The sequence below is a fragment of the Oncorhynchus mykiss genome, chromosome 12, assembly GCF_057628025.1.
Source record: "Oncorhynchus mykiss isolate SJ-2025 chromosome 12, ASM5762802v1, whole genome shotgun sequence".
Lineage (NCBI taxonomy): Eukaryota > Metazoa > Chordata > Actinopteri > Salmoniformes > Salmonidae > Oncorhynchus > Oncorhynchus mykiss.
Genome location: NC_143033.1, coordinates 12,292,124 through 12,317,833, shown reverse-complemented (window position 1 = coordinate 12,317,833; position 25,710 = coordinate 12,292,124). Strand labels below are relative to the sequence as shown.

Genomic DNA, 25,710 nt, shown 5'->3' with positions numbered 1-25,710 from the left:
CTTAAAGGAAAAATTCTTTAAAAATCCTTTGGTATTTTGTTCATTCGTCCACTATCGATAGAGACAAAATGTTTTGCATGTCAGCATCAGGTTTTCAAGATATTGAACTTTCAAGAAGCAAAGTGTCACTTGTCAGATCATCATGAGATACATTTTGAGACTGTATCAACAGTGCACTAATGAAAAAAAAAGACCAAAAAGATAGTTTGAGTGTAGTTTCCCTTTAAGATAAATAATAATAATAATAATATAGTCTTCTCAGTGCCAAGTCATGAAAAAGAGACAATACATCCACTTCCACTCCACTTCCTGGAGCTAGGGAATAATAATGATGTTTTTGAAAATGTCTTCCACTTTTCCATTAGAGTAATTTCCCCGCCAACATCCTACACTGTACCCTAAACATATAGAGGAATCCATTTTTTGCTTTCCCATGCCATGATAGCTCCTATCTGAATGAAAAGGAGCCCCTGATACCCTCTGGGGGTAGTTTTCCTAATCATGTAGTCCAATTAGGCTGAGTGACAGGCTAGGCAAATCTGAATCTCATTGCTATTCAATTGCTTCATTCTAGCTGGTTAATGGGTCAAACTGAGCATAGCCCCGGATCCTTCATCTCAGCCCAGATTGACTGGCTCTATTGCTCTATCCGCTAGGTCTTTAAAAACTTCAATCACAACGTAAATCCCCTCAACAAACAAGCAGTGCAGGTGTGTGTGTGTGTGTGTGTACCCTCATACATGAGCAGAGCAAAACCCACAACCATTTGTCAGACCAAACAAAGGCGTATGATGATGAGACGGTGGAAATGAGGCGGAGACATATGGCAATAGACAATGTGTGTGTGTGTGTGTGTGTGTCGTCTCATTTGTATTGTAGGCTATAGCATAAATCACCTTCAAAAATAAAATTGCAGTGTATGGGGTAATCCATGTGTTTGGAGCTCAGTACTTACTTATTGCTTCATTCTAGCTGGTTAATGGGTCAAACTGAGCATAGCCCCGGATCCTTCATCTCAGCCCAGATTGACTGGCTCTATTGCTCTATCCGCTAGGTCTTTAAAAACTTCAATCACAACGTCTTTAAAAACTTCAATCACAACGTCAGACCAAACAAAGGCGTATGATGATGAGACGGTGGAAATGAGGCGGAGACATATGGCAATAGACAATGTGTGTGTGTGTGTGTGTGTCGTCTCATTTGTATTGTAGGCTATAGCATAAATCACCTTCAAAAATAAAATTGCAGTGTATGGGGTAATCCATGTGTTTGGAGCTCAGTACTTACTTATTGCTTCATTCTAGCTGGTTAATGGGTCAAACTGAGCATAGCCCCGGATCCTTCATCTCAGCCCAGATTGACTGGCTCTATTGCTCTATCCGCTAGGTCTTTAAAAACTTCAATCACAACGTAAATCCCCTCAACAAACAAGCAGTGCAGGTGTGTGTGTGTGTGTGTGTGTGTACCCTCATACATATGTAATAAGTAAACAACAGTGCTATGGAACTGTTGACACATATCATTTAAAGAAGCATCAGGGTTGAGGGTGAGTTACGGTCTCACCGGCTTGATAAAAAAAAAAAAAAAACATTTCCTGAGTATATTTTTTCAAAACCTTGTTTCTTATGATTTATTTTTTTGATGGTCCTTTTTATTTAACCAGGCAAGTCAGTTAAGAACAAATTATTATTTTCAATGACGGCCTAGGAACAGTGGGTTAACTGCCTGTTCAGGGGCAGAATGACAGATTTGTACCTTGTCAGCTCGGGGATTTGAACTTGCAACCTTCCGGTTACTAGTCCAACGCTCTAACCACTAGGCTACCCTGCCGCCCCATGAATGTGTTATTCAATGCGTTTCTATGGGCTTTAGTTGTACATTTCTAAATATTTCCAATATTTGTTTTCCTTTTTTGATACCTAAAAAGGGGTCCTAAAATTCAAAATCCAATAGCTAAATGATCCATAATGTCCTTTAAAAAAAATGTAATTCCATGTCAGCTTAGCACTCCCCCAACGTCTTAGACTCTAAAGAATGTTAAAGAGAATGGCTAGCTAGTACCTGGGTGACTTTAAAATAGGCCGCAGTCTCCACCACCTCTCCTGTCTGATGGTCGTGTGAATAATCGTTTCGATAAAAAAGGTTATTTTCCCAAACAATAACAATCTTTGAAACCTCGTTTATCATGGCATTGCTTCCATTAGATCTTCAGGTAGATATCTTTCTGATAAATAGCCAGTGCCAGACTGTTTGAGTAATAGTGTACATTCACATCATCATCATCTCACGTCTAACATCAGATCAAGATAATAATAGCAGCTGTTTCATCTCTTTCAACCAGCACTATACTGTAACATATAGCATATACACTGAGTGTACAAAACATTAGGTACACCTTCCTAATATTGAGTTGCACTGCCTCAATTCGTTGGGGCATGGACTCTACAAGGTGTTGAAAGCGTTCCACAGGGATGCTGGCCCATGTTGACTCTAATTACTCCCACAGTTGTGTCAAGTTGCCTGGATGTCCTTTGGGTGGTGGACCATTCTTGATACACACAGGAAACTGTTGAGCGTGAAAAACCCAGCAGTGTTGCAGTTCTTGACACAATCAAACCGGTGCGCCTGTCACCTACTACCAAACCACCTTCAAAGGCATATTTTCTCCTGGCCATTCACCCTCTGAATGGCACACATACACAATCCATGTCTCAATTGTCTCAAGGCTTAAAAATCCTTCTTTAACCGGTCTCCTCCCTTTATCTACACTGATTGAAGTGGATTTACCAAGTGACAACAATAAGTGATCATAGCTTTGACCAGTATTCAGCTGGTCAGTTTGTCATGGAAATAGCAGGTGTTCCTAATGTTTATAAATTCAGTTACTACCACTACTACTGGCTAACATATATAAAAAAAACATTTTTCTCCCAGGTCATGAACATTTCAATTGAACAATGAAACAAAACAATTCAGACAATTGTATGCCTGAAAGAGGAAGTGGAATAGGGAATAGGACCAGGGAAGGACAGCTCTGGCTGAAATAGATTACTGAGAACATGATTTCTGTTTACAGAGAAAAGGGTGACCTTGGCAAGTAGCAAAGAGTGGTTGGGGATGATGAGGGTTAGATACAGAGTGGTTGAGGATGATGAGGGTTAGATACAGAGTGGTTGAGGATGATGAGGGTTAGATGAGTAATCAAGTACTCAAACAGACTTCAAAGCTCAATCTGTAACCATTGACTATTTGGTGGAATGTGCTTTGTGTCTGACCGAACAGGCAAGTGAAATTTAGTCTCAAAGACAACGTTAACTTGCTTTGACTCTCGTGTTCCGTTTCCACCAGGGGCATAACCAGATGTTTTTTTTTTTTGGAGAGGCCTAGAAAAATTTGGATAGGCATTTTTTCTACTTGTTTATTACATTTATTTTGCGATGTGCACCATATATTATTTCGTAATACAATCGTTTTATACTAGCGCATAGTACTTGGAGCAACCTAGTTACATATATAAATAATGACCTATCCCAGCACATTAAAATAAGACAGTTGCCAACAACATAGAACTCATCTTCAGACGCACTTCAATCTCGATGGGCAAACAAGCCTATATTTGATGTTACCATTTATACCACAGCAGGCAGTAGTACTATAAAAAAGGTACCTTCCCTTTAGTAGACGTTTCAATAAGTCGTGACCTACATCACAAGGCGCAGACGGCGAGGCTTTGAGTTGAATGTGGTGATGATGTCATCACAATCCAATGGATCTGTCAGTTGTCGCTCTAAAGACAGCAAACTGAAGTGGTTGTCACTGATGTGTGATGATGATTTTTTTTTATCCTAGTTGTTGAGAAAAGACTCCACACTGCATGATGTCATTGGAAGTGTGACAATGATCCTTAACAGAGAGTTTATATTAGGGAAAATATCATCAGGGCAGCTGTCAAGTACACTCATTATGGAGGAAAAGTCACTCTTTCCCATGTTCATTTTGCGACTCAACTGCTGAATAAAAACAGTGAATTCAGCATCCTCACTTGATTTTGCATAATGATCGCATGTGGTTTTCAGCTGTTCTTTAAGGCCGCAGGTTTGGGATTCTTTGGAAAAGGAGGCTGCCGCTTGCATGATCCCATATGTGTCTTCTTGAAATCTTGAGTTTAACTCCATAATCTGTCGGTCTAGAATATTGTTCCATAGTTGCCTCAGGTCAGTCACTCTTGATGCTGGATGTTTCCCCCAATGAAGTTGTGACTACACTATCTGCCAATTTTACAGGCAGTTTTCAATGCCATGATGTCGTCACATCCCCAATTACTAATATCACGCTTAATCATCATCTCTTCAGTTAGTTTAGAACTTTATCAAAGTCTCCCCCTGAGTTCTCTGAACGTAGAAAAGCTGCTTTTGAGGACTTCAATTAAACCAATACAGTCCGTCACAGATAATGTAGAGCTTCGTAGCAAAATCACTAGTTTCAAACAATTTACTAAACGTGACTAACAGGAATAAAAACTTATTCTGGATTTGATGTAAGAGGTCATCGGCTTCTAATGTGGTTTGTCCACAAGCCTCTGAAAAACTTGCAAGAACCTCTAAAAATGACATCTAGCTGTAACAGCACTTCACTCACTGACACTGATTTTTAACTCCAACGTAAATCCGTGGATCTTCCTAGCTCAATACATGGTCTATCGGGATGCAACTCTTTCGGTTCTTCTATGAATCCAGCATGTCTGTGGGATCCACTCATAAATGTGTGTAGCTGATTTACTGTGTCAAACAAAAAAGGTACTGACATGTCCCGACACTTTTGCTGCAGTGCACAGAACCAAATTCAAAACGGTGGGAGTTGAAATGCACATATATCGCTTGCTTAAAAGGTTTGCTTTAGTAGGACATGTACCCCTCTGTTTCCTGACATGACTGAAGCGCCAACGAAACATAAACCCACACCATACCACCCTGCATACCACTGCTGGCTTGCTTCTGAAGCTAAGCAGGGTTGGTCCTGGTCAGTCCTTGGATGGGAGACCAGATGCTGCTGGAAGTGGTGTTGGAGGGCCAGTAGGAGGCACTCTTTCCACTGGTCTAAAAAAATATCCCAATGCCCCAGGGCAGTGATTGGGGACACTGCCCTGTGTAGGGTGCCGTCTCTCGGATGGGACGTTAAACGGGTGTCCTGACTCTCTGAGGTCATTAAAGATCCCATGGCACTTATTGTAAGAGTATGGGTGTTAACCCCGGTGTCCTGGCTAAATTCCCAATCTGACCCTCAAACCATCACGGTCACCTAATAATCCCCAGTTTACAATTGGCTCATTCATCCCCCTCCTCTCCCCTGTAACTATTCCCCAGGTCGTTGCTGTGAATGAGAACGTGTTCTCAGTCAACTTACCTGGTAAAATAACGGATAAAAAAAAACACAAAAAAAACAGAGTGGGATCCAACTCCAAGGGGTTGCAACACTTCCAAGTATTTTCAGAGAAATTCCTTGTGTAGACAAATCAGCGGTTTCCATAAACCCAACAGCTCTATCTTTAAAATCATTCCAGAATGAATGTATCGGATGCACACAGCAATAAGTTCAGGTTTATATTCATCTGCTGGTACGGCAAAATACGTGGGAAGGCGCAGAATGAACTTCATCTTTTATCCTGCACAGTAACAATGATGCTGCACACTCCAGCAACTCGTTCTGAATTTCAGGGCTCATAAGCGTGGCTTTGCAAGGTAGCTCATTAAGCCTGTTTTGTACATCTCCCATCCACTCTAGAGCTCTGTCAGAGTGACCATCGGGTTCTTGGTCACCTCCCTGACCAAGGCCCTTCTCCCTGATTGCTCAGTGTGGATGGGATGCCAGCTATAGGAAGAGTCTTGGTGGTTCCAAACTTCTTCTATTTAAGAATGGAAGAATTGTGTTCTTGGGGACCTTCAATGCTGCAAAAATGTTTTGGTATCCTTCCCCAGATCTGTGCCTTGACACAATCCTGTCTCGGCACGCTACGGACAATTCCTTCAACCTCATGGCTTGGTTTTTGCTCTGACATGAACTGTCAACTGTGGGACCTTATATTGACAGGTGTATGCCTTTCTAAAATCATGTCCAATCAATTGAATTTACCACAGGTGGACTCCAATCAAGTTGTAGAAACATCTCAAGGATGATCAATGGAAAACAGGAAGCACCTGAGTCTTAATACTTATGTAAATAAGGAACTTATGTGACTTGTTACAGCATTCAAAAGGTTGCTTGTTCAAATCCCCGAGCCGACAAGGTGGAAAAATCTGCAGTTCTGCCCTTGAGCAAGGCAGTTAACCCCCAAAACAACTGCTCCCCGGGCACGGATAACGTGGATGTCGATTAAGGCAGCTCCCCACACCTCTCTGATTCAGAGGAGTTAAAATGCGGAAGATGCATTCAGTTGTGCAACTTCCCTTTCCCCAGAGTCCATGCAACTCATTATGGCAAATTTTACCATAACAAAGGGGTTGAATACTTACTGACTCAAGATATTTCAGCTTTTAATTTAATTAAATTGTAAACATTTCTAAAATCTTAATTCCACTTTGATTTTATGAGGTATTGTGTGTAGTAGGTCAGTGACACAAAATCTCAAATTAATCAATTTAAAAATGTAGGCTGTAACAAACATTTTGGGAAAAGGTCAAGTGGTGTGAATACTTTCTGAACTGTAAATATTAATATCCATAGGAGATCTGTGCTGCTATAAACAGCAATAGAGAAGCCATCTCCTAGAATTATACATAATGACATTATTATACAGAACATTCTAGCTAGGGTTCCTGTATTCATTAATGTCTCAGAAAATCCAATACATACCTAGATCTGACTGTTGTTAATCAATACAGGGAAAGCAGAGTGAATGTTATGAAGTAGTAGTAGCAGCATAATCAGCATAATTTTCCTCCAATATGCTACCCTCCCTCTATTGACCTAAAAAAAATAGCCTTCCTGTAGCCTCCTCCCAAGCATCACTTCAGCATCAACTAGCTAGGCTGTTAACTAAACATGGTGTTAGGCTAGAACAGTGGTTCCCAAACTTTTTATAGTGTCGTACCCCTTACAACATTCAACCTCCAGCTACATACCCCCTCTAGCACCAGGGTCAGCACACTCAAATGTTTTTTGCCGTCATTGTAAGCCCCCCCCCCCCCACCCCCACACACTATACATTTATTAAAAACATAAGAATGAGTGCGAGTTGTCGTCACAGCCCGACTCGTGGGAAGTGACAAAGAGCTCTTATAGGACCAGGGCACAAATAATAATAAATCATTGTGCTCTTTATTTAACCATCTTACATATAAAACCTTATTTGCTCAACAAAAATTGTGAATAACTCACCACAGGTTAATGAGAAGGGTGTGCTTGAAAGAATGCACATAACTCTTCAATGTTGGGTCATATTGGAGAGAGCCTCAGTCTTAAATTATTTTCCACACAGTCTGTGCCTGTATTTAGTTTTCATGCTAGTGAGGGCCGAGAATCCACTCTCACAGAGGTACGTGGTTGCAAAGGGCATCAGTGTCTTAACAGTGCGATTTGCCAAGACAGGATACATTGAATATAGTTCCGGAGAGTCCCTGTAATCCTAGATTCAGATCATTCAGGCGAGAAAAAACATCACCCAGATAGGCCAGTCGTGTGAGAAACTCATCATCATGCCAGCGGTCAGACAAGTGAAAATGATGGTCAGTAAATAAAACTTTAAGCTCGTCTCTCAATTCAAAAAAATTGTGTCAATACTTTTCTCCTTGATAACCAGCACACGTCTGTATGTTGTCAAAGCATTACATGGGCTCTGCCCATATCATTGCATAATGCAGAAAATACACGAGTTCAGGGGCCTTGCTTTAACAAAGGTAACCATTTTTACTTTAGTGTCCAAAACGTATTTCAAGCTGTCAGGCATTCCCTTGGCAGCAAGAGCCTCTTGGTGGATGCTGCAGTGTACCCAAGTGGCGTCGGGTCAACTGCTTGCACGCGCGTTACCACTCCACTATGTCTCCGGGTCATAGCTTTTGCACCATTAGTACAGATACCAACATGAGCTGCAGCTACGTTTGGCTACATACGGACCATTAGTGGAATTCCCAGAAGAGAGTAATGGTGAATGTGATTGGATGTTAATTATTTGACTAGGCTACCTGTATTTGACATTGTGTTGGTATTTAGCTGAACACTTGATGGTTTCATTTTATTTTTGGCAGTGAAACAAGGCTACTCAGGCGAGAAAATATAAAAATGGACTGTTTGAAAATGTGAAAAAAAATAAATGTGAATCACATTTTTATTTGTCGTACCCCCAACGGCATTGCGCGTACGTACCCCAGTTTGGGAATACCTGGGCTAGAGGATAGAAATACAACGTTAACACAGCCTAATGAGCGTTACCTGCTGTGGAGAGTACTGAACTGCACAGTACTGAATCACAGTGACACAGTACTGAACCACACAGTACTGAACCACACAGTACTGAACCACACAGTACTGAACCACAGTGACACAGTACTGAACCGCACAGTACTGAACCGCACAGTACTGAATCACAGTGACACAGTACTGAACCACACAGTACTGAACCACACAGTACTGAACCACAGTGACACAGTACTGAACCACACAGTAAATCTTAAAATCAAATCAAAGTCTGTCACGTGCGCCGACTACAACAGGTGAAATACAGTGAAATGCTTACTTACAGGCCCTAACCAAGAGTGCAATTTTTAAGTAAAAAAATACGTATTAGGTGAACAATAGATAAGTAAAGAAATAAAAACAACAGTAGCGAGGCTTATTACAGTAGCGAGGCTTATTACAGTAGCGAGGCTTATTACAGTAGCGAGGCTTATTACAGTAGCGAGGCTTATTACAGTAGCGAGGCTTATTACAGTAGCGAGGCTTATTACAGTAGCGAGGCTTATTACAGTAGCGAGGCTTATTACAGTAGCGAGGCTATATACAGGCACCGGTTAGTCGGGCTAACAATTTCATATGATCTCCGTGGGCCTAGTGAAGAATTGTCATATCACTTTTATCATGTATTACGTTTTAATGAGGCATCAACACAACCAGTCGTGATGTTTTCATCCGATTGTCAAACAAACAATCATTTAAAAAAAAGGGCGTTCCTGTAGGTTACCCACACACGTTTGTCCACTCATAAAATAATTCCAGCATCAAAACAGTGCACTGTGCATCCGCAGTTTGATGAATAGAAAGAGACATCTGTTACAAAACACCTAAAATGTGTATTATGTCATTCATACACAATTGATGCGTCCACTGCGGTCCCCACGCGTCTTGGCCACTCATCCTCCGCCTTGGCAAAGTGTTCTCGTCAAACCACAATGCAATTTGGAGCATGTCCCACCCTGGCCTCAAGTCAATTTGCACATTTTTCATGCAGCTGACATGCGGTAATGTTAATAGTGTAATATAGTTATTGACATTTTCTGTTAGTAATTGTGATAGGCTCACGTTTTACTGGTACGGCGTACCCCCAATATTTATTTTGCCGGGAAGCCGTACCGGACCGGCTTATTTTCACCCGTACAAATGCGGATTCTCTTGCTGTTGCATGCAGGGTAGTTATTATACTATGGTAGAAGAATAGTGACCATTGTTTCATCAAGGGGCGGGTCACATGGACAAGGCGGCGGGTCACATGGACAAGGCGGCGGGTCACATGGACAAGGCGGCGGGTCACATGGACAAGGCGGCGGGTCACATGGACAAGGCGGCGGGTCACATGGACAAGGGGCGGGTCACATGGACAAGGGGCGGGTCACATGGACAAGGGGCGGGTCACATGGACAACGGGCGGGTCACATGGACAACGGGCGGGTCACATGGACAACGTCCTTGCTGCCAAGGATATTAACGTACAGCCACAGGGTTCTCCTTCCTTCCCTCTTTCTCCCTCACGATTTCTGAGTTATCAAGGACTAGTCATGCTACCCAGATGGATATATCCCATTGAACATTCAGATACACCCCTACATCCTTCACCCCATCACCTCCAGCTCATCAGATGACTAGGGCTGATCCCAAATGGTACCCTATTCCCTAACGCTAGGCTCTGGTCTAAAGTAGTGCACTATAAAGGGTATAGGGTGCCATTTAGGAAGCAACCTGTAAGCTCCACATCCACAAGCCATGGAGGAATAAACCTGGGAGGGAGGGGTGATGGCAGCCTATGTAAATCAGACAGGAGATGCCTGTGTCTATCTGGGCAGCTGGCAGAAGGACATGGTTTCACACACACTGCTGGAGGGCCAGGAGTCAGAGAGCAGAGAGGCTGCCTGACCTATGAGGAACGTCAACACTTTTCTGATGCATTGCAGTCACTTCAAATCAATACGTCCTTCAACTTGAAATACTGTCAAAAGTATGGCATCGCATTAAAAAAGTAAACATTGGCCGTTGATTACATCACTGAGTGAGGTCGCAGATTATTAGAATTATTATGTTGAGGTCGCAGATTATTATAATTTTTTTTATAGCAAAATGGGGTCGCAGAGAAAAACAGTTTGGGAACACCTATTGTAGACAGTCAGCACCATATAAGCTTCTGTAAGTTACAACCACTTTATGCAATACACAGTACCTGCTACTTGGCATCAAATCACTGTCTACTCTGGAGCAAGTCAAAAGCAGTAGACAGATGGTCAGGCTAAAAGGTGTCAATCAGCTCCTACCGGAAACCATTATCAGTTGGTTCAAAAGCTCTGTAAAAGGATTCAGCTAAAAGTCTCGTACAGGACCTCACACTGAAGTACCAGCGAAGGTCCAGGACATCCGACATGATCCCAGATCTGACGGTCGCTTTCAGTCCATGAAGTAACAACTCTCTCTCAACAAGAGACGAGTGTATTTAAAGTGTCTCGCCACAGGAAAAGCAATGTCACCTCCTTGCCAGGGACAGTTTGGTAGTTGCCCCGGGCAACAATCCGCTCTTCCACTACCCCACTGAAAACACCCTCGTCCTAGAATATTGGTGCTGAGCGAATAGTGCTTTTTGAAGTCGGTTCGGATTCGTTTCAATTATTACAAAATAATCATGGTTTTCAATTTCGATTACTTAAAAAAAAGCACTGTGCATTGTGGGTTGAATGCTGTAAAACAGAAGAAAACAATGAATATAACTAATGACTGCCCATTATCACTTATTAACCATCATTTATTCACATTAATAAAATATATTTCAGTTGTGTATTTTACATCTGTTTTATTTGATGAATGTATTATTTAATTCCAAGTCATCAGCTCATCTCTATAGAGCTGCTGTCTGACAAAATCACTATTGAGTAGTTCATCAAAGTAAATAAGGCTGAATACCAACTATCAATCACTTAGATAATGTATTTTCAGGTAGCGATACCTCACGAAGCAACTGCTTTCTCAATTGCGCATGCTGCGTAAAAGAAACAGACCGGACAAGTAGGCGTGCAATGGATTATGGTCATTGTAGTTAGTTTAGCACAGAAAACGTGGTAATTATGTAAAATATTGGCCTACAATCGCACAGTTCAGGATTGATACAATTTATCTATAGAAAAACTGAAAAAAAACAGAATGAAATGGAATTCAAATTATTGAACCAACATGGTCCAACAAAAAATAACCAACATTTCCGTTAAATGCTCAGCACTACATAATAAACACACTATTTGGGGTAAGACTGTAGGCCACCTAAACGGTTTGGACCAACTGTCACTAAGGACAAAAGGACTGGTTCAAAAGTATCACCTAACAGGAGGATCTCACTGCGACCATGTTTGTTTGGTTCCTCACGGTGATCAAAAGAACTGTGATGCAGCCATGAGAAGGATAGATTTCTGAACCATATGTTTCTTTAAATGATTCATCACACAAAACGCTGCCTCGTTTGTGTTTGGTTTGCCCGTTTTCCTCCTTCACATCCCTGTGGAAATGCCACCGTATCACTAGTTGAGTCTTTTCCCTATATAGTGCACTAAACTTGACCAGAGCACTATGGGGCACTGGTCAAAAGTAGTGCACTATATAGGGGGGGGGGGGGGGGGGTGCCATTTGGGACACACTACACTGTATGTTTGTCTTCTACTTCCCTGTGTTACACTGTTCTCAAAGGCCTTTCTAAGACACTGTCTTTTTGGGATTTAGGTCTGTTCAAGATGTTTCCTGAATGTATTATGTGAACTGTGAGGTTGAATCTGCTGCCATGTTAAAAGGACACTTCACTGTAGTCTACATGACGGCTGAAGCAGCTCCAGGGCGTTTGTTTAAAGACGATAAGCTTTCTGGCTTGGCCCAGGCAGGTCAGACCAAGACTACAGTATTACCCTCAACAGTTAAGCTCTGGGAAAACAAAATAAGATCAGACTACCCAAAAGCAGGACATCGCTAGGGCCCGTTCCCACATGAGTCTCTAGAACGTGTATTACTACAAGCGAAGCAGCAGCAGCATGCTAGCAATGTCATAATATCAAATGGGAGAGAAGCTTACTAGTATTACAACCCAAATAAAGGTCTGGGAAACGCCATCAGAAACAGCGGTGACAGTGTTCCCTACAGCCAGCCAAACGCCATCAGAAACAGAGGTGACAGTGTTCCCTACAGCCAGCCAAACGGCATCAGAAACAGCGGTGACAGTGTTCCCTACAGCCAGCCAAACGGCATCAGAAACAGAGGTGATAGTGTTCCCTACAGCCAGCCAAACGCCATCAGAAACAGCGGTGACAGTGTTCCCTACAGCCAGCCAAACGCCATCAGAAACAGCGGTGACAGTGTTCCCTACAGCCAGCCAAACGCCATCAGAAACAGTGGTGACAGTGTTCCCTACAGCCAGCCAAACGCCATCAGAAACAGCCGTGATAGTGTTCCCTACAGCCAGCCAAACGCCATCAGAAACAGCGGTGACAGTGTTCTCTACAGCCAGCCAAACGCCATCAGAAACAGCGGTGACAGTGTTCCCTACAGCCAGCCAAACGCCATCAGAAACAGCGGTGACAGTGTTCCCTACAGCCAGCCAAACGCCATCAGAAACAGCGGTGATAGTGTTCCCTACAGCCAGCCAAACGGCATCAGAAACAGCGGTGACAGTGTTCCCTACAGCCAGCCAAACGCCATCAGAAACAGCGGTGACAGTGTTCCCTACAGCCAGCCAAACGGCATCAGAAACAGCGGTGACAGTGTTCCCTACAGCCAGCCAAACGCCATCAGAAACAGCAGTGATAGTGTTCCCTACAGCCAGCCAAACGGCATCAGAAACAGAGGTGATAGTGTTCCCTACAGCCAGCCAAACGCCATCAGAAACAGCGGTGACAGTGTTCCCTACAGCCAGCCAAACGCCATCAGAAACAGCGGTGACAGTGTTCCCTACAGCCAGCCAAACGGCATCAGAAACAGCGGTGACAGTGTTCCCTACAGCCAGCCAAACGCCATCAGAAACAGCGGTGACAGTGTTCCCTACAGCCAGCCAAACGGCATCAGAAACAGCGGTGATAGTGTTCCCTACAGCCAGCCAAACGCCATCAGAAACAGCGGTGACAGTGTTCCCTACAGCCAGCCAAACGGCATCAGAAACAGCGGTGACAGTGTTCCCTACAGCCAGCCAAACGCCATCAGAAACAGAGGTGATAGTGTTCCCTACAGCCAGCCAAAACAGGAGCTGTTGCCAAGACCAATTAGTTTAGTTTCTAATGTCAAATAATTAAAAGGAAAAAAAGTCACTGGGATTTTTTTATTGGGATCATCTTGATGCCTGAAATGATCTTACTCCCCAAGAACTTATATAGTATTAGGCTAAGTTAGACATATTGTAACACACACAAGAATAGCACCACTACAGCTTCCCTGCAGGTTAAAACAAAGACATTAGATGTTGTTGAGATAGTAATCTACACAGTGAACCAGCACAGCCTTGTTGATCAAACGCCTGCATCTCTGAAAGGACTTGAGGAGTACACAGTTGTATTCTAAACCCTACAACACACCCGATAAAGCAAGGCTTATTTTAAAAAGTGCCCATTTGTAGTCAACATGCTGGCGAACTACACTGCTCAAAAAAATAAAGGGAACACTAAAATAATACATCCTAGATCTGAATGAATGAAATATTCATATTAAATACTTTTTTCTTTACATAGTTGAATGTGCTGACAAATAAATCACAAAAAAATTATCAATGGAAATCAAATTTATCAACCCATGGATGTCTGGATTTGGAGTCACACTCAAAATTAAAGTGGAAAACCACACTACAGGCTGATCCAACTTTGATGTAATGTCCTCAAAATGAGGCTCAGTAGTGTGTGTGGCCTCCACGTGCCTGTATGACCTCCCTACAACGCCTGGGCATGCTCCTGATGAGGTGGCGGATGGTCTCCTGAGGGATCTCCTCCCAGACCTGGACTAAAGCATCCGCCAACTCCTGGACAGTCTGTGGTGCATGTGGATGGAGCGAGACATGATGTCCCAGATGTGCTCAATTGGATTCAGGTCTGGGGAACGGGCGGGCCAGTCCATAGCATCAATGCCTTCCTCTTGCAGGAACTGCTGACACACTCCAGCCACATGAGGTCTGGCATTGTCTTGCATTAGGAGGAAGCCAGGGCCAACCGCACCAGCATATGGTCTCACAAGGGGTCTGAGGATCTCATCTCGATACCTAATGGCAGTCAGGCTACCTCTGGCGAGCACATGGAGGGCTGTGCGGCCCCCCAAAGAAATGCCACGCCACACCATGACTGACCCACCGCCAAACCGGTCATGCTGGAGGATGTTGCAGGCAGCAGAACGTTCTCCACGGCGTCTCCAGACTGTCACATGTGCTCAGTGTGAACCTGCTTTCATCTGTGAAGAGCACAGGACGCTAGTGCCGATTTTGCCAATCTTGGTGTTCTCTGGCAAATGCCAAACGTCCTGCACGGTGTTGGGCTGTAAGCACAACCCCCACCTGTGGACGTCGGGCCCTCATACCACCCTCATGGAGTCTGTTTCTGACCGTTTGAGCAGACACATGCACATGTGTAGCCTGCTGGAGGTCATTTTGCAGGGCTCTGGCAGTGCTCCTCCTTGCACAAAGGCGGAGGTAGCGGTCCTGCTGCTGGGTTGTTGCCCTCCTACGGCCTCCTCCATATCTCCTGATGTACTGGCCTGTCTCCTGGTAGCGCCTCCATGCTCTGGACACTACGCTGACAGACACAGCAAACCTTCTTGCCACAGCTCGCATTGATGTGCCATCCTGGATGAGCTGCACTACCTGAGCCACTTGTGTGGATTGTAGACTCCGTCTCATGCTACCACTAGAGTGAAAGCACCGCCAGCATTCAAAAGTGACCAAAACATCAGCCAGGAAGCATAGGAACTGAGAAGTGATCTGTGGTCACCACCTGCAGAACCACTCCTTTATTGGGGGTGTCTTGCTAATTGCCTATAATTTCCACCTGTTGTCTATTCCATTTGCACAACAGCATGCGAAATTTATTGTCAATCAGTGTTGCTTCCTAAGTGGACAGTTTGATTTCACAGAAGTGTGATTGACTTGGAGTTACATTGTGTTGTTTAAGTGTTCCCTTTATTTTTTTGAGCAGTGTATTTGTCTCCTTCTGGTTTAGGTCTATGAGTCAGAAAGCTTTATGTGTAGTAGTGATCTGAAGCCCTATGGTCTAAACAGTACAGGGGGAAATGTCACTAGGTTATTCTATACAGTCATGTCTGTGCACAGATAGGCCACAACTTTCTCACAGTGTCAAAAATATTATAAAGTGAATTACAATCTAAGATACATTAACATCTTAGTTAAATGCAAATCATTGACAAGGTTATCTTTGTGTGTGTGCCTGTCAGTGTCAATGGGACAAAGGCACAAGGACTCTTTTACCAGTCCCATCTATTGTGTGATGGCCAAAACAAATTTACAATGTGACAAGGAATATTTTTTACAGCCCATGATGTTCTTGAAATGACAGTGAAAAGTTAAGACAACTACAAATGGAACAAGGAATGCATTGAGACAGACTGGTTCCGGAACAGTCTGAATGATCCTTAGGGTTCTAGACTGAGAATGGAGGCTGATACCAGCTGAATAATCTCACTATGAAAGGAGAGATCACAGTAGGCAGTCAGCCCTCAAGGCTGCATCACTGCAAAAACAAGGGAGCATCGTTTAATCATCACACACAGAGAGAGAGATACAGAGAGAGAGTTAGCGAGCGAGAGAAGTGTTAGCGAGCGAAAGAAGTGTTAGCGAGCAAAATAGTTTTTTTTGTTCTCCCTTTTGTTTATTTAATTTGCTTTGGCACACGTTTCCCATGCCAATAAAGGCCTCTTTGAATTGATTTGACAGAAAGAGATTAGAGGTCGACCGATTATGATTTTTCAGTGCCGATACCGATTATTGGAGGACCAAAAAAGCCGATACCGATTAATCGGACAATTTTTTTTATATTTTTTTTTATTTATAATAATGACAATTACAACAATACTGAATTAACATTAATTTTTAACTTAATATAATACATCAATAAAATCAATTTAGCCTCAAATAAATAATGAAACATGTTCAATTTGGTTTAAATAATGCAAAAACAAAGTGTTGGAGAATAAAGTAAAAGTGCAATATGTGCTATGTAAGAAAGCTAACGTTTCAGTTCCTTGCTCAGAACATGAGAACATATGAAAGCTGGTGGTTCCTTTTAACATGAGTCTTCAATATTCCCAGGTAAGAAGTTTTAGGTTGTAGTTATTATAGAAATTACAGGACTATTTCCCTCTATACCATTTGTATTTCATTAACCTTTGACTATTAGATGTTCTTATAGGCACTTTAGTATTGCCAGTGTAAAAGTATAGCTTCCGTCCCCCTCCTCGCTCCTCCCTGGGCTCGAACCAGAAACACAACGACAACAGCCACCCTTGAAGCAGTGTTAGCAAGGGAAACAACCACAGGCTCAGAGCGAGTGACGTTTGAAACGCTATTAGCGCGCGCTAACTAGCTAGCCATTTCACTTAGGTTACACCAGCCCCATCTCGGGAGTTGATAGGCTTGAAGTAAAAAACAGCAGTCATAAACAGCGCAATGCTTGACGCACAACGAAGAGCTGCTGGCAAAATGCACGAAAGTGCTGTTTGAATGAATGTTTACGCGCCTGCCTCTGCCTACCACCGCTGTCAGATACTTAGATACTTGTATGCTCAGTCAGATTATATGCAACGCAGGACACGCTAGATAATATCTAGTAATATCATAAACCATGTATAGTTAACTAGTGATTATGATTGATTGATTGTTTTTATAAGATAAGTTTAATGCTAGCTAGCAACTTACCTTGGCTTAAAGCCTGTTACGCGAATGCAGTAAGGTTGTATGGTTGCAAGGTTGGTTCCCAGGGCTGACACTGAAAATCTGTCATTCTGCCCCTGAACGAGGCAGTTAACCCACCGTTCCTAGGCCGTCATTGAAAATAAGAATGTGTTCTTAACTGACTTGCCTAGTTAAAAAAATATTTTATAAAAGGTGTAAAAAAAATAATACAAATAAAGGTGTAAAAAAATAAATAATAATACAAATTAAATAAAATTAAAAAATAAAAAATAAATTTAAAAAAAAAAAATCGGCAAAATCTGTGTCCAAAAATATTGATTTCCGATTGTTATGAAAACTTGAAATCGGCCCTAATTAAATCGGCCATTCTGGTTAATCGGTCGACCTCTAAAAGAAATAGACAGTCAAGACTGACAGAACAAGGGCATCAACCATGTGGCTGCTAAGCTGAAAATATTCATCCAAAACACAGTTGAGATTCCCCAAATAGTCAGTTAATACTTAATAAATCAAACAGCAAAAACATTTAGAGTACAAGGAATATCTAAAATGACCACACTACATTAACCAAGTGTTAATACCTTATTTTATACAGCCTTGCATGACTGTATCCACCTGTGGAATAGTAGCTGTAGTGAGTGACTGGGACCTGGTGGCAGGTTAAGGCCAGTAACCGAAAGGTTGCTGGTTCAAATCCCCGAGCGGACTATGTGACAAATAGGCCAATGTGCCCTTGAGCAAGGCACTTACATTAACCCTAATTACTCCTGTAAGTCACTCTGGATAAGAGTGTCCTGTTAAACGACTAAAATGTAAATCACATGTAAAAGATGAAAAACCCTTTGAAGTTGAACAGAAATACATTTCCCCCATTAGGAAATGAGAATCCAATTCATGATGGATGAAGTTCATTACTGTCGTGCTATAAAGAATTACACTATTGCTGGCAAGCAGCACCATGCAGTACACTGGGTAAGTGAGGAGTCTAAAAACCAATAATGAACATTACAAATGAAAGTCATTTCTGTCATGATACATTACGCTCACTTAAAATATTGTCACATCAATACGGAGTAGCCATCCATTTCCAACTGAAATCACTGAACTTAATGACAACACTGTAGATTAAATGGGTAAACTATACAGACAAGCAAACCTACTTTGTCAAGAGTGAAGTGATCTTCCAAAAGCCCATTAATTTTCAATTTGTCATACATGGCCTGTCTGTTTCTCAACATCATTCATGCTACACTCTCAGGAATACCACCCAAAGCTCAGTGTGAATAAAATACAGGTACCGTATATCACAAAAGAGTGACTAAACTACAAAGAATCACAAAACGAATTCACTACAGTAGAATGACTGATGTTCATTCTACACTGTCTGGAATGCCATCCATAGCCCGTAGCTCAGTCAGTGTTTAAAACCAAAAGGCCCAGGTTCTTACCTGTGGTGTTTCTTAGGGGGAGGGGGTGGTGGAGTGGGGTCATGGCTTGAACTCTTCCCCTCTGCTGAGAGCTGCTCCATGCTGGAGAGAGACGACGGAGTCGACTTGGCCAACATGCTCCCGCTATGTTTGCCCTCCTCCGCGCTGCTGCAGCCTGCCTGCTTCTGACTGGCACTATTGTTGGCTGCGGTGCCTGGTAGGGTCTGGGTGCTGCCCCGCTGGCCCTCGCTGCCCTGTGTCACAACCGTGGGTCTCCAGTCACTGGCGTCTCTCCAGACAGCCGCCCTATTGATGAGCCCTGTCACCCTGCTCTGAGAGGCACTCTCCTGAGCATGGCCCTCCTCGGTCTCCTCCTCCTCCTCCTCGATCCGGCCCTCCCAGTTCCAGGGAGTGGTATGGAGCTTGTGCCTCCGGACCTCAGACGAGGCTGAGCTGTGGGGCTCCATCTGGGACTTCACCTGCACCTGGACGTCCCTGGAAGACGGTGATAAAACCAGAGTCTGTATGCTGAGCTCAGGCACCGGGGAGATGCTGGAGGTCCCCGGGAGCGGTTTGGGCGATCGGTTGTTCCTCTTGGGCGGTATAGGGGGGCTGTTCTGGGGTTTGGGCTGGAGGGAAGCAGGGAAACCTGGGGATGATGTCTCTGTTACAGAGGAGCTGGAGGGCCACTTGAAAGCTGGGCTTCCGGGGTTGCTGAGGGCCGTGGGGCTGAAGTCAGGCCACTGGGTGCTGACGGCCGAGTCCGGGCTGCTCAGATAGAATGTCCGGTTGTTTTCCTCAGTATGAGCAGCCCGGACGGTTATCTTGGCCCTCTGGTTCTGACCCTCTTCTGTGAGCTCCACCTCCAGCTCGGAGTGCTGTTTTTGGGCATGGACCTTCCCGTTCCCTCCTCCAGCGCTCTGAGGCCTCCTCTTCCTCTTGGTGCTCTCAGCATAGATGGGTTCTGACGACAGCGTCTGTCCGTCTGAGGGAGAGCTGGCTGACGAGGCTGAGAGGCTCTGAGGAGTGGGACTATCTGGCCCAGCCAGTCCGAAGCCATCCGGCCCTGTGAGAGAGTCTGTGCTGCTGCGATAGGAGCAAGAGTCTGACAGAGACAGAGTACCAGGCTCTGAGACGAAGGAGCCGGTTCGACCTCCTCCACAAGACAGGAGGTTGTGCCCTAGAGGCCCCGGAGATGCCCCTGAGCCCAGGGTGGTTAAAGATGGGACGGGAGAAGTACTGGACTGATTGGTGTTCCCAGACGTAAGGCCCCCATTACTAGGGGCTGTTGTGGTGGTGATAAGACCGTTACAGATGCCGTTACCAGCCGTTGTTGTTACCGTGGCAATGATGTTGATAGCAATACCCAGAGGTGCTTTCACTTCCTGGATGGCCTGGACTGTGGAAGACCCTCTAGTGGTGGTCACCATGCGGACGCCGTGCCCGTTGCAAGTACTCTTGGTGGTTTTGGTAGTCTTGGTGATCTGTTGCCTGTAGGACGAGTCACTGTTGCTATTCCCTTTCTCCTTCAGACTGTGAGGCCCTCGGCTGTGTCCGTCCTCCTGGGTCACTAAGACACTGCTGATGATCATACTAGAGTCCTTCTGGAGGGCTGACGGGGACAGAGAAGACCGGCGGCTGATAGGACCGGGGGAAAAACGGCTGCAGGGGTAGTCTATCTTCTCAGGGGTTGTAGTACTCTGTAGTACGGCCTCTCTCAGGGCCTTGTTACAACCTTTACTGTCTATGTAGATAGGGGACAGGCCCAACATCTTCTTAAGGCCCAGTCGTTCCACTGGACTCTTCAGATTGTCCTGAGGGGAAACAAATTGAGGGGAAATATAATTCATGGTTATAGAAAGCATACAGACATTATTGAATCACTTCACATTAAGTGACTCTAAAACCTACGGGTTTCATTCTAGATGTACTTAGTTCAATGCAAAGGCATACAGTGTCATACATTTGTATTTGAGTTAGTGAGAGCTAACCTGTTCTATGTTGAGGTCTGCCAGCATCTCGCTGGAGTCAGGGAGCATCATGGTGGGGCGAACGGCGATGGTGGGTTTGGAGTAGGGCACGGTCACTCCCTCCTCCTCCTCCTCCTCCTCCTCTCCCCCCAGACTGGTCCTCAGGGCACCACAGGGCACTGTGCTGCCCCCACTGGCACGGTGGGCGCTACGCGGATGGAAGCAGTTCTTACACGAGCCGGGTTTCCACACGTGTTCTGAAAACTCACCGCAGGCCGACATATTTGTCCGAGACGTATAGTTGATGTCAATGTAGGTGGGAGATGGGATGATCCGACATGGTTCGTAGTTGTACAGAGAAGCCTGGTATCACATGAAACCCTGCAGAGAGGAGAAATCAGAATAACAATGTGTATAGAATTGTATTTACTGTGGCAATTCTCATTTTAAAAGCACTGTTTCTTATCTGAATTCCTTGAGTTAATCAATAACTATCATAATGCTATTGAGAGCACACATTGTTTGAGCTGAACATAACAGTGGTGGTTAAGAACAAGACAAGTTCATTCTCCAATAGGTGGCCCAATGGAACAATTTGCCCCGGAGGTGATTTTATTTATACCATTTTTATGATTGGACATAAAAGACTAAAAATCACCAGGAAATCAGGTCAAAGTGATTTTAATTTGCTGGATGAAATTGGGGACTCGTAGTTTACAGTGTTTCCCATACCCATTTCAACTTCAACAGATTTGTCAACCTGGAATCCCAGATCCCCTACAGGTACACACCGAGACAACAGTCAGACAATCAGTCACCTTTCTAGACTTTAACCCTCAACATTACACCATTCAGTTCTGTTGAATTACGAAATACAACTTCATTCATATCAACGCAATAAAAATATCACTTTTAAGGAAAAGGTATTTGAGAGTTGGTTGTGGTGTTGCATTATGATCAGTACTTGACACCCACTGATGAAAAGCACAAGGTGCAATACTCAGTTGCATCCTAACTGACACCCTATTCCCAAAGTTGGTTAAAAGTACTGCACTAAAAAAGTATGGCAGTGAGCCTAGTGGTTAGAGCGTTGGACTAGTAACCGGAAGGTTGCAAGATCAAATCCCCGAGCTGACAAAGGTAAAAATCTGTCGTTCTGCCCCTGAAAAATACAGTTTACCCACTATTCCGAGGCCATCATTGAAAATAAGAATTTGTTCTTAACTTAAACTAGAATAGAAAGACTACAGTAAACACCTCAGGATAATGATGTGTGTTTCATTGGTTCCCCAATAATATTCTATGGATTTAATTTTCCCAGTGATTCTAACAAATTACTTATGGCCAAATCCATCAAGTGTCTGAATTTGTGTAGTCATGTGTTGCCAGGAAGTTTAAACTATACCAGGCTTTAACCTCTGTAGTAAACTCAACACGCTCCACCACTATCACTACACTGCAGTGTTCTTTGTAACTTCAGATGCCTCTGAGCTCTGTCCTCGTTCCCAGGCGTCCTAAATTAGAGGGTCCTACTTTCTGTTGAGCCCACGTGACCCCCAGGAACATAAAGGCGTTTAGAATGCAGTCTCCTGTTGTAGAATGCCTCAAACATCCCAGAGGTCAGAATGCCTGGAATGTGGAGAGGCGCAAGTGTCAGACCACCACACCAGCAGCTCTTAACACCTCTCCCTGTGCAATTCATGTTAAAGACTGGAGGACGGTGAGAAAATCAACATGACTAGAGGGTTTGTCTGTCTTGTTTCTCCTAGGTGTCCCCCTCTGTCTTCACGCAGAGCTAAATACCCAGAGACAAGCCTTGGAAATGGCACACAGCAGTACATATCCCCACCACCTAAAGTCATTAACAAAGCAATACAGGGGAAGTAGCCTTATATAAAAGCCAGTGGAATAACACAGATTACTCATTCAATTTCAAACACCAGAAACTGGTATTGATTTTGTAGCATTATAATATCTAGGGACAAACTATAGACATGGGTTGTAGAAGGAGGGGAGTTTCTTGACTTAGTGAGATGCATGTTTACACCTACAGCATAATCTGATATTCCTTTGTTGTTGTTTCTCTGACACAATAACTATCTGGAAACCACTGGAAACAACACTGATTGTTGTTTCAACTGTAGCCTATATTAAAATGTATGACTGAAAGATGTATGGCACATGGTCTACTTCTGAATGGTATAGACAAATATGATATTTTCCATTTTCTCATCAGCTTGGGTATCTACCCACAGTGCACTTGGAAAGCATTCAGACCCTTTACTGAACACTTATGTAAATGAGATATTTCTGTTTTTTATTTCTAAAAACCTGTTTTTGCTTTGTCATTATGGGATATTGAGTGTAGATTGATGAGGGGAAAAATATATATATATTTTAGAATAAGGCTGTAACTGTGGAAAAGGTCCAGGGGTCTCAATATTTTCCCAAATGCACTGTAACACCCAAAACAAAAACAAGCCTGGACATGTGGTGAGAAGGAGTTTCATGTGAGGCTGATGTCCATTTCTCCAGCTCCAACACCTCCAGAAATGAACACGACCAAATCCTCACACAGATTCTGAGTGTAGCCTACGCTCTTTCTTCCTCAGTAAAAAAAATAAGACATTTCTATGTAGGCCTAGTCCTGTACTCTGAGACTAACATCTATATACACGAGTACGGCCAGATGGTCAAGAGTCATGACACAAATTCAAGTCTGGGCTTTCTGTCATATAGCTGTTAAGAAATTCAGAAGTCAAAATGGGAAAACAATGAAAAAAAGTGATCAGCAGCACAAAGGTGACCTGCTGCATGGGTCTGGGTCAACTTTGTCCACAAACTTTGTCATTCCGCATCTTGGGGACATGATAAAAAACATCTTTGTCTCTCTGAGTGCCAGTGTGTAATCAACTAGTGTTGCCTCTGCGCTGTAGTCTACCCCCTGCTGTCTCGCCCTGGCATGCAATAACAGAACAGTGTCTGGAAGCAAAACTGCCTGACTCCTGTCGCCCTAACAACACAACACTACTGACCACACACAATGTATTATTTGCTCAGGGCTAGCCTGATGCAGGGGGAATGCAATCTGTGTGACAATGTTTAGACTCAGGGGCAACATTTTGACAGTCATGGGCAGATAACGACAGAGGGGCGGGGCAGGGCTTTGTCAAAGAAAGAAAAGCTGAAAAAACGGAATTATTGGTTGACTTTTACACTTCCAAGTTCAATGTAGCCATAAGATACTTAAGACAATACTGATATTATGTGACCAGTAATTCAAGCGATATGGATCGATACTCCTTACATTCCTCGACTGTCTAATGAACGGAACAAAAACGATATATTAACAAATAGAGTCATACATTCTCAACTCGATCACGGACGATATACATCGAATTATCGTAAGGATCTACAAGGCATTGCCACGCAGTGTTTGTTTCTATGCGATTAATTCATTCCTGTGCTGAAGCGCCTGGTTGAACATCGAGACAGAATTTCCCATTCAGTTGATCGAGCAGTCGAACACATTGCTCCCATCTCTAGAATGCCTTCTCATTCGAACCGCGACTCCTGAAGGTATCATACATTCCATTTCTGAAACAAGTGGGATGCCTATAGCCTCCTAGAGGACGTGCCTCGTTCCTGAGAATATCTATAGATATATGTTGACATTTTCAAGCTCCTTATCCTTGCTCAGCCATGGTCTCAAATAACATGTTTCACTTGTAGTATCTAAATGCGTCCTCCTGGACTATGGTTACAGGCTAAGCATTATCACCTGTGACATATTCCTACCCAATAAGGGGGTTCTTAGCCTGGTTATAAGGATGCAAATACTAAATAGACGGACAACAACCTATATACATTAAACAAACAACGTTACTGGCTTAAATAAACATAACTGTATATACGAATCTATTGGTCGGAGAAAAGATACACGCGTGTCAGTTCTGTGGAAAGTGTCAAATGTTTTTGCTTACCTGAGGACTTCTCCCGTTCTTGACTTGCCTGGCAACCCCTTCTCCCTCCCCAAAAACCTCAAAACAATGTAGGTCCCAAAAACAAAGTTGTATGTTATTTATCCCACGTCCGAAGCGCCGATAGGTAGCTGGGGAAATGTGTGGAGTCTCAGCAGGCAGCTTTGATCCGCGGCTCTTGAAACGCACAGCGAGGTGAACTGGTGGAGGAACGGGCGAATAGTGAGCATGAAGCCCTTCAGCGAGGGGCGGAGCTTCCTACTCTAAACGAATAAACTACTCGTTGAGTTGCAGACTAGTCCGGCCGCATTCAAGTGGATGTAAAGTGGTTTCGGGTACAATTCAATTGAATTCAAATGGGTTTTATTGCCATTTGAGACATATGTTTACATTGCCAAACAACAAACAAAATGTGTGAAGAAACACAAAACAACATCAACAAAAAAACATTTTAAAAAATGTACAGTTAATTAACATTGCAGTACAACGAGCTCACCTTCTGCTCTCAACCTCTGCGGAGCAACAGTGGCGAATTTAATTGAGAGAGGAGAGAAAGACAGCTGGGAGGAGCGGTGTCGGCCCCCGATGATCCTCATTATGACCGCATTATGACCCGGGCCAAAGGAAGCCCAACTCCGCATTGCCAGTACCATTCAGTATCATCCCATTCCACAACTGAAAGCTGAAACATCAGTGTCACCTCACCGAACAGAGCTTCCAACCACACCTGCACACCGTTTTTTATTTAATCTTTATTGTTTGTGTATCACTTGTTTTCTGTGGTGCAAATAAATAAATACAAACTTTGTCAAAACAGCCAGGCAAACGACACACACACACACACACACACACACACACACACACAGAGTTGAGTTGACAACTCTCGCCTCAGGGCAGGCATACCCAAAAGGGACCTGTCTGTCTGTGAATTGTTTTCATCTGAGCAACCCATGATTACCCTAATATGCTGATAGGGGATTATTCATTATTAA

General features: G+C 43.6%; 1 protein-coding gene across 2 annotated transcripts in view; it reads right to left on the bottom strand.

Annotated features, from left to right (window-relative positions):
* LOC110536961 (inactive tyrosine-protein kinase PRAG1) overlaps window positions 1–25,395 on the bottom strand; it is a 37,529-nt gene extending 12,134 nt beyond the window's left edge. For both annotated transcript variants that reach the window (XR_016484872.1, XM_021622645.3), the window contains exons 1-3: window positions 24,722–25,395; window positions 20,760–21,119; window positions 18,790–20,582 (exon numbers count right to left, since the gene is read on the bottom strand). Coding sequence is in view for 1 of the 2 variants with exons in the window: in XM_021622645.3 (XP_021478320.3) it covers window positions 18,790–20,582; window positions 20,760–21,020 (2,054 nt within the window). In the remaining variant the exon portion in view is untranslated. The remainder of the gene's footprint in view (window positions 1–18,789; window positions 20,583–20,759; window positions 21,120–24,721) is intronic.
* Window positions 25,396–25,710: the final 315 nt, after the last annotated feature.